Source organism: Leucoraja erinacea, chromosome 37 (genome assembly GCF_028641065.1).
Source record: "Leucoraja erinacea ecotype New England chromosome 37, Leri_hhj_1, whole genome shotgun sequence".
Classification (NCBI taxonomy): domain Eukaryota; kingdom Metazoa; phylum Chordata; class Chondrichthyes; order Rajiformes; family Rajidae; genus Leucoraja; species Leucoraja erinaceus.
Genome location: NC_073413.1, coordinates 4727276 through 4740935, shown reverse-complemented (window position 1 = coordinate 4740935; position 13660 = coordinate 4727276). Strand labels below are relative to the sequence as shown.

General features: G+C 38.0%; 1 protein-coding gene across 3 annotated transcripts in view; it reads right to left on the bottom strand.

Annotated features, from left to right (window-relative positions):
- Nucleotides 1-13660, bottom strand: part of tnrc6ba (trinucleotide repeat containing adaptor 6Ba) — a 140570-nt gene that overhangs the window by 105639 nt on the left and 21271 nt on the right. For all 3 annotated transcript variants that reach the window (XM_055663122.1, XM_055663123.1, XM_055663124.1), the window contains exons 2-4: nucleotides 12372-12442; nucleotides 11491-11590; nucleotides 4245-4313 (exon numbers count right to left, since the gene is read on the bottom strand). In XM_055663122.1, the coding sequence (XP_055519097.1) occupies nucleotides 4245-4313; nucleotides 11491-11544 (123 nt within the window). In that variant the 5' untranslated portion in view covers nucleotides 11545-11590; nucleotides 12372-12442. The remainder of the gene's footprint in view (nucleotides 1-4244; nucleotides 4314-11490; nucleotides 11591-12371; nucleotides 12443-13660) is intronic.

Here is a 13660-nt window from a genome sequence, read left to right as displayed (position 1 = left end):
GTAGCACTATATACACATTGCTTTCATTTTCTACTACCATATGATCTGCCTGAATGGAACAAATAAAAATAATTGTATCTTGGTACATGTGACAATAATAATAATAATAATAGATTTTTTAATCCTCGTGGCTCTGAAGAGTGATGCAGAGAATTGAAGAATTGACAATGTTTATAAAGGGAGGAAGAAATAATCGGAGCACTTAAGAGACTTTGTTGCCGAGCAAATTATTGAAATAAATATTCTGAGAGATACCATCATTTAAAAGGCACAAATTAATCAAGGATAGTGCACTTAGACCTATTAAGAAAATCTTGTCTGACCAACTTGATTTGAGCTTTTCTTTTACAAAAAAGATAGGAAATAAATTATGGCACAACATGAATTAGAAAGGCTTTTGAAAGGTTTTATTTGGTAAACTGGTCAATGAAAACATATTAAATCCATGGGAGAGCAGCAAATTGGATCCAAAATTGGTCAATGTCATGAAGCAATGAGTAATGGCTCACAGATGTTTTTGACGGGCTGCTTTCAGTGAGTTTCCACAGGGTTCAGAACTCAGTCCCTTGGTTTTCTGTAGTACGCATTCATGGTTTAGTGTCATGTAAGGACCATGATCAAGGAGTTTACAGATTAAATAAAAATTAGCCATATTGTTTACATTGTAGAGAATCTATTAAAGTGCAAGAAAGCAGATGGTTTGATTACTTAGGCAGAAATGTGGCAAATAGAATTTAATCCAGAGGAGCACAAGGCTATGCTTTAAGGGATTTGCAATGAGCATGGAATTATATACCAAAAAAGGTGTGGACAATCTCAGGGAGCTCAAAGTGTGTCACTGCACATCCTTGAAAGTAGTAGAGCAGATCAATATAATGTGACTAAAATTAGACTTTCCTTTATTTGCCGATGTGTAAAGAGCAGGAGCAGAGAGGTTACATTTGAACTGCATGCAGTTTGAGTACTGCATGCAGTTTGAGTACTGCATAAGCCTTTGGTTATCACATTACAGGATAAATGTGATTGCACTGGACATGGTGCATAGAATGTTTAGCAGGATGTTTGTCATAGAGTCATACAGCACAGAAAATCTGTCCCAATTTGTCCATGACAACCAAGATGCAAGCTAATCCCATTTTCCTGTATTTTACCTCTATCCCTCCAAACATTTCTTATCCGTGTACCTGCACAAATATCTTTTAAATGTTGTTAAAAGTGCCAGTCTCAACTACTTCCTCTGGAAGCTCGTAACATATACGTACCGCCTTCCGGGTGGAAAAAGTTACCCCTCAGGTTCCTATTAAATCTTTCCCATCTCACATTAAATTTATGGCCTGCAGTTGACAGGACTGGAAATCTTTATCTATTATTAAAGATCGGATAAGTAGGGTTGTTTTCCTTGAAAGGTTAAGCTGAGGGAATACTTCTGAGATGAAGGACCCAGGTTGATTAAGTCGAAGGGACCTACTTCCATGAACAGAGGGGTTTAAAGCCAGAGGACACAGATTGAAGGTATTTGTTGGATGGACGAGAGAGGAGATGATCTTTTGATCCAGTGAGTGGTGGGGTAAGAAGCTCACTACCAGAAAGTGTGAAAGAAATTCACTATTAGAACCACAAAACCCTCATCACATTTTTAAAAAGTAAATGGAACTATATTAATGCTGTGACCTACTGCCCTATGTCAGAATGTGTTCTTTTTCAACAAACATGCACATGATGGACCCAACAACCTCTTTCTGAGATAAATGTCTCTTTAAATATTCCCTCATCCACGTAAACTCCGAGTAGCTTTTCAACAAGTATCGTGTTGACATTGAAAACAAAAGGGTAATGGGTCACCCAACTTCTTTCTTGCCAGGTAGACAACAGTGCTGGAGAAACTCAGCGGGTGCAGCAGCATCCGAAACCCTTCTTCAGAACCCTTTTACATCTCCCCCGACCTCCCCCTCTCCGACACCGAACGGTCGGTCCTCAGCAGAGTGCTTACCTTTGTCCCCCTCCGTCCCCACCTCAATGAGTTCCGCGCTCACCACAACTTGGAGCTCTTCTAATGTCGCCTCCGCCTCACAGCGTTCTTCCATGGGAATGAGTCCTCGCCCCCCCATTGCTGATCCCTTTTCCCATCTCCAACGAACCCCCTCCTCGTGGACTCCCCTCTCGTGGCCCTCCGGCTTTAGAACTTTTTATCCAAAATTGCCATCGCGACATCAACCGCCTCAACTTCTCCACTCCCCTGTCTCACTCCAATCTCTCCCCCCCCTGAATGTATTTTATCACAACCTTCTTTCTTGGCAGAGCAGATCATTCCATCCCACTCTATTAACTTCAGAAATGTTTATTAACTCCACTAAATTAAACCAAAGTGGTGAATAAAAATTGGTATAAAGCAGAACAGATGATAACTTTAGGTACACAAAAAAGCTGGAGAAACTCAGCGGGTGCAGCAGCATCTATGGAGCGAAGGAAATAGGCAACGTTTCGGGCCGAAACCCTTCTTCAGACTGATAAGGATAACTTTAGCCTGGTTTGAATATTTTAATCACACTGTTACCGGGACACCCAGTTACCAATAAAAATGCCAACTAAGAATACAGGATTTTCTTTCAATCTAAAAATATCATCCATTTTTACAAATCAGGACATCATGCAATAACAAATAAATTGGTTTCTATGCATATTTTTATGCACCATTGCTGTGGCAGAGCCACCAGCTAGTAACGCGTGGTCTTGAGTAGACATTGTCAGCACTGTCAGTAAGTGAATCTTGGGAAAATCTGAGAGTTTTGGTTTTTGTGTTGCAATTACTATCTACCGGGAAGTGGTTGCACTAACATGTCGCAGCTGATATACAAAGCATCAGTTCCAAATTAGCTCATAGAATCATCCATAAATACAACAATTGTAACCTTAATGAAATAATAACTAATTTAGAAAGCAATTGTTTCCTCCATGAAAGAACAATATTACTGAACTGTGCCGGCTAGTCAATGTCTGACAAGATGAAAGGGATGGTTATCCTTTTGGCTGTAGAGTGTTCATTTCAGTATTAAGAAGAAAGGGTCCCACTTCACATAGTGACATAATTTCCGCAAATGTTGGTTTAGCTATTATGCTACCCCAGCACTTGCAATCACTTTGTATTTTTAAGCATTTGCTACTATTTTATATCTATGTTTTAATTTGGATTCTGTTAAGGAATTCTGTTGGCAAACTAATCACATCTGCCTAATTTGTTCCAGTTTTACTAATCACTTTTCTAATGCTTTTAGTCATATTATTATGTACTTGCTTGTCATACACTCTTCCCACTGAACATTATAGTTAAACAGAAAGCAGATGGTGATTCTTGGCTGCTTCATGTTCCTACACGTCCAGTGAGAAAATGAACGCTTGCGATAACCAAGGTGACCTCAATATCTGATCTTATTAACATCTTACTCTGCTCGTTTACCAAGACTCTGGGGATTAGATTACTCACTGGAATAAAGACAGTGAAGGAATAATTTGTATGAAGTTTTACAATGTTTATAAAAATAATAGGAGATACATTTTTTGGAGGCAGTGTGCTCACAAAATGACAATTGGATCAACAGAAGCTGGGAAATACTTTCTTTAAACAATGTGTGCTAAACACACAAAATTCAGAGCATTCCAACCCATGCATTGTTGCGTAAAGTCCAATGTATATTGGCTTTATTGAGCACCTAAAATGAGAAGCTTCTCCTTTCCCCCCCCCCAAAGGTGGAATTTGTGACTGTTAGCCTTAGTAAATCATCTGAACTTTAAGCTTAAGGGTCAACCCATCTTTGCAAATCTGAGACATTTTATTTTGTCAGCGGGTCATAAGTAACAACAATGCATAGCACAAAACAGGTAACCTATGAACTGTTAGCTACTCATTTCAAGCCAGACTGTCCTTCAACACCAATGGAAAGATATTGCACCTTACCTTATTTCTAACAACTGAATGAGAGTATATTTTGCATTATTATTATTAACTGGGAAACAATATTTATTAACGGCCATGTTGTGATTTAATTGAAACCTATTGAATTTAATTGAAACCTTTAACACCAGGCATTCCCATGGTTACGGCTGGGAGTATAATAGATACAAGATGATCTTTAACCCGACCTCAGCATGAAAGATGAGAACCAGTCGAGAAACCAGCTAACCACTGGACCTCTATACTCCCCTATAAAGTCACATGTGCATCTCTAACATAAAAAACAATATTTTACCTGAATCTCCGTGTTCGCATTTTGTTCCTTGGTCTGTATGTGCAGTTCCTCTGTCATCTTCTCCATCTCCTAGAAACATAACAACATTAGATTGTAGACAATCTGTAAAATCACCAAGATCAAATTCTGTACGTAGGTTAGATCAGCACTAAGGTGGAAAATTCAAAAGACATGGCACAATAACTCAGGGAAGTCATCATAAAAGTGGGAGGTAAAGGAAAACAGAAAGGGATTGATTCGTCGAAGCAACTTAAACACACGTGAGAAAGTATACTGTAAGGAGGGGGAAAGGGATAATGCAAATGAGAGTTAGAGCAGGTGATAGAGGGGGAAAAGGTAATAACAAATACCTCACAAAAGTAGGTCACCATCCAATGCAAGAAAGCATTCTAAAAGATGGCAGAATTGCTATCCTACAGATCCAAGATGAACCATAATGTGATTTTGTTGTTTAATTCTAAGAACCTATATAATACACTAGAGAAAGGCAAATAAATGCGACAGTTTATAACTTTGGATAGCTCACCCATTCATAAGGAATATTGCTCAAAGCCCTTTCCACAACTTGAATTTATCACATACTACTCCAGTCCACCATTGTGTTAAATTGATATTGAGAACAGCCTACAGATGCGACTATAGAGGAGGCGTTAACTCTGGATTTAGGTTTAAAAGTCTCACAATGCAATTGCAAGAGAAGTACAAAATAATATGATTTGTAAACCATATTCTTGCCTCAACCAACAGAAAAAGATTAATCGATTATGTAGCCCGATGCAGTTGACAAAAGCTTTCTATATGTAAAATAATTCCCATATTTACTCATGTCAAATGTGGAAGTCAGATTCACACAAAGATAAATAACTGTCCAGCACATTTCCTGAATCTGAAATGCAGAAAATAATTTAAGTAGCAGCGGTAATCAGTTTTGAATAGTTCATGAAAGCAAAGCAAACAAGCCAGCCCTTAGCACTCTCCTCCTCAGTTTTGAAAGTGAAAATGTGCTATATAGACATAATGGTGATGAGTAAAGAGGCTTTAAAGTACATTTTGGTAATATTTTGTTCTCATTTCTTCCTTCTTTCCTTACACACAATTCTCCATCTCCTCAATCAGCAGTACATTTTCAAACACAGAGACCAGATACTAATAGCTGTAAGAATACGCCCATAGATCCTAAAGTAAAGAGGAAACGCCAATGAGGTAGTCAAAAGGCTTATGGGATGTTTTCCTTTCTGGCCGAGTCACAGAATATCAGACTATGTTAGCACTGTGCAGAGAACTATGTAGCCCACAAGCTGAGTACTACATAGTTTTATTCATTTATTTTGCTGGCAATCAAGATGTTTGTCAAGTCAAGTCAAGTCAAGTTTTATTTGTCACATACACATACGAGATGTGCAGTGAAATGAAAGTGGCAAGTTGTACTCATTTCCATGCAACTGTATTAATAACACACCTTGTAACTGAAAATAAATCTATAATATGTAATTATTCCATGAATAATATAAATAATGGGTTAAAATTATGTCATTTCAGTTACCAATAAAAATGTAAACACTGAAAACGTGTCTGTGGGCGGATGGCGGGTCACATCTATCACGTGTACACATGGATCCCGCCCCGGTTGGCAGGCATCAAATCACGTGTTTACAAAAGGTAGACAAAAATGCTGGAGAAACTCGGCGGGTGAGGCAGCCTCATGCAATCCTTGCATGTCTCACCCGCTGAATTTCTCCACCCACAATTCAAAGGGCTTCATGTGACATCACTTTGTATATGAAACAATGAACCTTTTTTTCCCCCAAACAGTTTTTTTCTGCAATTATATTTTTAAATTAATTTTTCTGTATGTTTTCCCTGTACTTCTCTCCATCTGTCGTGACTTGATCCGATTCCATGGACAACAGTGGTCTGGAGTTAAATCAGTTGGATAACGGTTCATCCCTATTAAAATCAGCAATATTCAAGAAGGGTACAAAATCAGAATGGATAGCAGAAGTATCTGATTATGTCCCTACATAATGTTTATTCACATTCTCCTGGAATGTCAAAGGATAGTGGTCAATTCCAGGAAGATGACATTGTAATTTACTTCAAGTGTGAAACTTCATTCGGTTATCTTAAAAGCTCTATCAGTCGAGAAATGCAGTGCAGACTAGTGAAATTAGTGAAAATACACAAACCAGTGAATAATGTCAGATTAAAGTATCCAATACATTGTTATTTTCATTTCTGAAAAGAGAGCAAAGAGCAAAGCAACAGAGGAAGAAGCAACAGGGTTTTAAGTGTATTCAATTAACAGCAGAGTGCTATGAAAATCACCTACATGCCTGGACTAGAGAAGAAGTAAAATAGCAAGGATTCCACATTCTTGACACGTCAGAGATGCATAGCTGAAAGTGAACATTGAATCAAACTAGAATCCAGTTTGGCTTTAATTTCTTACATGGATGAAATGAAAAACAAAACTATTTTAACGGCGCCTTTCAAAATTTCAGGAATAATGCAGGTGATAGAAGCAGGTGAAAGTGGTCACAGTTGAAATGAAGATAACCCAGCAGGAATACAATGAAAAAAGTGGCATGCTAATCAAAACACAAAAACTGCGGATACTCAACATTTGTGGAGAAAGAAATAGAGCTAACCTTTCAGGCATGTCAGATCTACAGCATAGATTTTTGGGAAATTAATAGGTATTCTATTTTAAGTATTTGAGTGTTAGCATTGTAATTCTTATAGGCTTCTCTGAATAGCATCAAAGGATATTTTATATCCATCTGAGAGGGTAGAAAAAATCAGAGTTTGATGTCCCTTTAAAAAAAAGAGGGTGACCACCACAGTACAGGATTCCCTCAGAAAATAACCAAACTGTCAGCCTTGATTATATGTTCTAATTTCTCCAATTAAACTTGATCAGACAACGGTGCTCACAGTGAACGAAGCCAGACACCCAGCAACAGTCACTGTCAAAGCTCACCCATAAACAAGGACCACTTAACCAAAATACAGGATAGCCACTGATTTTTGTAAAATACAGGATAAATTTACTAACTCTTCACTTCTGTGTTTGTCTCTTCCAATTATTCACAGAAAAATTCAGATGATACAGGAGCAAAGGAATTAGCAGAGGCAGCTAAAACGACAGGGTTGCCGAAGCATGCTTTACATCGATAATTCATTTCCACCGATATTAATTCAGCGTAGGCTCAATGACTTCTTTCAGCCAGCTGCCTCCAGTTCAGGTTATAAACACTGGTGTCACAGTCTCATATTTCCTTATACTTGCAGCAGGAAGCAAATAGAACTCCCCACAATGTATGCTAAGATTGTATATGTGTTTTATGATGTTTTTAATATGCAATGTATTTTTATGTAATATTGTCCATTGTCTGGACCTTCAGCCCAAAATAAATTTTAAAAAATTATGTGATGCAATGATTAATTCTAAACACATGCTCGAAGGTATAAAAAAAACAAGCCCATAGCATTAGCTTTGCGCATAGAAAACATACAAATATTCTAAAATAAATTTCTCCAATTTTGAAACAGTTATTCTTAAGTTTTCCCCATGGCCAGCATATAATTGAGTCACGTGTAGGAAAGAACTGCAGATGCTGGTTTAAATCGAAGGTAGACCTAAAATGCTGGAGTAACTCAGCGGGACAGGCAGCATCTCAGGAGAGAAGGAATGGGTGACGTTTTGGGTCGAGACCCTTCGAACGTCACCCATTCCTTCTCTCCAGAGATGCTGCCTGTCCCGCGGAGTTACTCCAGCATTTTGTGTCTACCTTTGATATAACCGAGTCAGCCAGCCAAGGACCATCCCAGAGCTAATTATTGGGCTATGCTGTATCAGCTCATTATAATCAAAACTGTAGCTGGAATTATACCAACCTCTTGACTACAAAAAAATGGTATACAGTAATAATGATAATGATATTTAAGAATAAGAAGTAAGCAATAATGATATTTAAAAATAAGGAGTAAGCCATTTAGAACGGAGATGAGGAAATACTTTTTCTCACAGAGAGTGGCGAGTCTGTGGAATTCTCTGCCTCAAAGGGCGGTGGAGGCCGGTTCTCTGGATGCTTTCAAGAGAGAGCTAGATAGGGCTCTTAAAAATAGCGGAGTCAGGGGATATGGGGAGAAGGCCGGAACGGGGTACTGATTGGGGATGATCAGCCATGATCACATTAAATGGCTCGAAGGGCCGAATGGCCTACTCCTGCACCTATTGTCTATAATGATGATAGTGCAAGTGTCAGCAGGGGAACACTTTGGAAGCAGTGACCACAGCTCTATTCATTTTTAAATAGTTATATAAATAGGTAGGACTCATCCACAATTTAAAGTCCTAAATTGGGCCAAGGCCAATTTTGAAGGAATTAGACAAGAGACTGGGAGATATAACTTACAAGTAAAGGGATGTCTGGCAAGTGGAAGGGTTTTAAAAGATGGGAGTGAGAGGGTTCAGACAGAATGCTCACGTGTGAGTAAAGATAAGGCTGGCAGATTCAGGGAATCCTGGTTGTTGAGAGAAAATGAGGCTCTAGTCAGAATAAAGGAGACTTGTCAGGTATAGGCAGCTGAGATCAAACAATATCTGTGAATATAAGAAATGTTGGCGTACCCAAGAGGGAAGTTGGGAGGACAAAAAGAGGACTTGAGCTAGCTCTGGCAGAAAAGATAAAAAGAAGTCAAAGATCTTAAGAGTCAAGAATGTTTAATTGTTAAATTCACCGGGACCGGAACAATGAATTTCTTACTTACTGCCGTTTTGCAGACACAGTAAACACAGCAGGTATATTAAGAGGAAATGGGTAACAAGGCAGAGAATAGGCCTTCTTAAGGATTAACATGTCGGGCCATAGGAGATGAGCCAAGTCTTAAATGATTACAACTCACATGCACTTACTGAGATGGCCATGAAAGGATATGAATTTGCATGGTAGGCTATTCATGAGATCCCATTACATCACATGGGTTTTAGGGTGAATTAGCCAACTGTATTTCACATCGGCTTGATTGAACTATCAGGTGATGGTAGTGGCCTGTTGGTTTTCCTAATTGATGTGCCACAGATGGATCTGTGCTGGGTCCACTGTTCTTTGTCTTAGCAGCATGAAATATAGATCGAGTCAATGGTGAGAAGGCAGACAAATCGATAGTATACGCACTATGATGGATTGTAGAAGTTGGTAAGAGGTGTTGAAGGCATTTTCGGACTCCTGAGGAAGTAGAGCCATAGGTTGCTTTTTTGGCCGTAGTTGGTTGGTCCAGTATAAATTTGACCGCATCCAGTGAATTGGCCTCCACTGCCTTCTGAGGCAGAGACTTCCCTTTTGCAAAAGCATTGAACAACTCTCTGGGTGCCCTGAAAACCGTTTTTTGATCATGGCTGCTCATCCAGTTCTAAATTCCTGCCTTCTCCCCATATCCCTTGATTATAAGAGCTCTCTCTTTTGAATCCAGTGAATTGGCCTCCACTGCCTTCTGAGGCAGAGACTTCCACAAATTCACAACTCTCTGGGTGAAAACGTTTTTACTCATCTCAGTTCTAAATGGCCTACCCATTCTTAAACTGTGGCCCCTGATTCCCCAATATCGGGAACATGTTTCCTGCATCTAACTTGTCCAATCCCACAAGAATTTTATGTTTCTATAAGATTTCCTCTCATCCTTCTAAATTCCAGCAAATACAAGTCCAGTCGTTCCATTCTTTTATCATATGACAGTCCCGTCATCCCTGGAACTGACCTCATGAACCTACCCTGCACTCCCTCAATAGCAGGAATGTCCTTCCTCAAATTACGAGACCAAAACTGCACAATACTCCAGGTGTGGTCTCACCAGGGCCCTGTACAACTGCAGAAGGACCTCTTTGCTCCTATATTCAAATCCTCTTGTTATGAAGGCCAACATGCCATTAGATTTCTTCACTGCCTGTTGTACTTGCATGCTTACTTTCAGTGACTGATGTGCAAGGACACCCAGGTCTTGTTGCACTTCCCCTTTTCCTAATCTGACACTTTTCAGATAATAATCTGCCTTCTTAATCTTGCCACCAAAATGGATAACCTCACATTTATCGACATTATACTGCATCTGCCATGCATCTGCACACTCACCCAACCTATTCAAGTCACCTTGCATCCTCATAGCTTCCTCTTCACAGTTCACACTGCCACCCAGCTTTGTGTCATCTGCAAATTTGCTAATGTTACTTTTAATTCCTTCATCTAAATCATTAATACATATTCTGACATTGAGGGAGAGGTTGTTGACTTGACATCATGTTACTAAACTCTCTATATCCTCCTGTATCCATCTCATCATAGTTTAAGATCCGGATCACTACAAACCTGTAAATGGAGTTAGAGTAGAATTGGCCACACAGTCGTGAGTTTATAGGGAGTATAGCAAGGCGTTGAGAATGCATCCTTGTGGGTCACCAATGATAAGTTATTGTGGGGGATTTAGTTTTACCTATCCTCACTGAATGTGGTCTGAATCAGTAAGTCAAGGATTCAGTAACAGAAGGTAGTGTTGACTCCTAGGTCCAGGAGTTTGGAGATGAATTTGGTTGGGATTAAGGTATTGACCTAAGTTATCTAATTGTTTTATAGAGAAGTGTGGTGCTGATATCTTGTAACAGTAGGCAAAGTGTAGTGGATCAAAGCTGTCTGGGAGGCTGGAATTAATGTACACTATGACCAGCGTCTGAAAGCGCTTCATGATATAGATGATACATGGTAGTCATTAAGGCATGCTACATTTTGCACTATTGTAGAACATCAAATATTCAGTATATCAGATGAACCCCAACATGTACTATTATTTTTTGCAGCTATCAAAAACTAATCCATGATACCATTTTCTCAGACACAACTGATCAAAGCAACTAGAATTGGAACACTCAATGTTTGATCAAATTTAAATGCCTTTCTTGGCTCCCGTTAGAAAACAAGCCCAGACATAATGTGCTGGCAAACTATTCTGTTGCATGCACATCACAACTTCTGCAAAAACAATCAGCAGTAATGACCACCAAGGACTTTGGATGATTTCTTCCTCTATAGTCCTTGTAGAGGTCGATTATAGAACTCTCTGTTCTGGACAAGATTAAAGCATCTAAATCAATCCAGACCATGAATTTCCCAGAAAATCCTTTAATATAAACGTCTAAACAATCACAAGCATAGACCTGAATAGAATCCAGAAAGTCTAAAACTGACATCTTTACCTTGAACGTCTTGGGATTTGTTTCCTGGTGCCTTGACCCGTCATTAACCTGCATGAGAAGGGTTTCTGTGCAAATATTCGCAAACACTTTTGTACAAACACTGAAAAGAAAAACATTTTAATGTTATAAAGTCAGAAGATATTATTACAAAGACAGTGCAAATGAAAGATCTATTTCAACCAATGATATACCTACTCAAGCATTGTAAGCATTTATATTACATCTGAGACCTAACTACCCTATCCACTAATATAACTTTATCATTCTGCTATATCATAATTACTATTATCTGAAACTAGACTCCAAAGATGGGGAATAGAATATTTTCCATTTCACCTGGACAGAGTTCACCGAAGTAAGGAGAAATGCAGAATAGCTCATGATAATCTGCATTAATATTATACATTAGACTATTCCTTAGTAACAATATGTATAAGTCTCATATGTATAAGTCTCAACTACACTCTAGTGTGACATTGCTCCATTTCTAATACCAGTCATCCACATATCAAGCGCCAGATTTGAACGGGAAACAATAATCTGTTGACCATTCGGTTTAATCTGTAAACGAATAGATAACAGGTTAAAACTATAGCACTGTTGACCTTTTAAATTTTATAGGAAGGTGGAACCAAGTGTTAAAAGTAACCAACAAGAACAAATGCCAATGATCATACATTTCCTATTTACTAATACCTTAAATTCATTAAAATAAATATTTTCACAATTCCTACAAATCAAATTCCAAATCATTCTAGGCATCAATGTAGATAGCTTGCTGCTACTTTATGCAAAAGTACAAAATAGATTTTAATATTAATTTGGAGACAGGTTTACATTAAAAAAAAAGCTCAACAGCTTATTTCAAAAATACATATTACCTGTAACAGTTTTTCAAGGGCGTCTAAAGCCCAACAGGTCTTCACTTCCAACTACATATGGTGCAAAGATCCTGCAACACAAATAATTACACATTTTATTACTTCACCAGCTTGTTATATAATTTCACATAAACAGAAATAAGAAACTTTATGCACAAGCATTCTTATGAATTATTTAAAACAGATATATCGTTCAATTATACATGACAAGAAAATTGTATTTTCCAATAGATTCTTTCCGTCTAAATTCTGAATTTAGTGTTCCAAAATATATGTTTGTTATATATTTTAACTAAGCTTTTCTGAAGCCATAGAACCAATCTACAAACGGGTATTATGGGATGCGTACATTTCTGTGAGATGATACCAATTGCAGTACTTTTTTAATAAATTACAATAACTACAGATGCTGGGTGAAAAATAGTTAGTCCCACGAATGTGAATAGCGAGAAGAAACAGTGCAAAAACAAATATAATTTTAAATTGTCTTGGGTGTTACGCATGCCACTCTTAATTCCCCACTTTAACTGCTTCCATAATTGACATAATTACTACATTCCTCAGTGGTTATACAAGGTTCAGTTTGTTCTTTTTGCATTTTGGGTGATGCAAAACAAAGTTATTCACCATAGAAAGTTATTCATTATATTCACCCATATTCCAAGAATCAATGAAATAAACGTTGAATATAATTTAAATCAAGATTTCATATAATGCAAGACAAAGGATAAGTATCTTTTTAATTTAGCTGTAAATTATTTCACAAAAATAACTCCATAACTGAATTTCCATTTATATTTTTCATGTCTTTTTCCCCAATCACTCCATCTGCTAATCTTCACCCCATCACCTCCGAGTACAAAGTTTGTATTTGTCAACAGAATTAAAAGAAAAATGAGGACCAAGACCCTCAGATTGATTTAGATGATGACTACAGCCCAAAATCACATCTGACGAAAAGCCATCCATACTTGCTTCCTATTATAACTTCCAGCCCCTTCCACATCCTGATCTTAGACACATTCATTGGCAACCTGCTCCAGCTGCTGATCACCTTCAAAATATAAAAAAGACCACCTTAACATCTGTTCTCAATTTTCCTTCACAACTCTTTTCCAGTTGTTCTAACATATACAAATGCAAATACCTTAAGACTACTTCTTCTCCTAGGTACACAAAAAAGCTCATTGTTGGATATAACTTAGTTCATTGTCGGATATACAAGGACACCTCGGACGTGTCTCTGTGAACCTAAAGAAGCCTCAGTTATCAAAACAGAAGTCACTGTT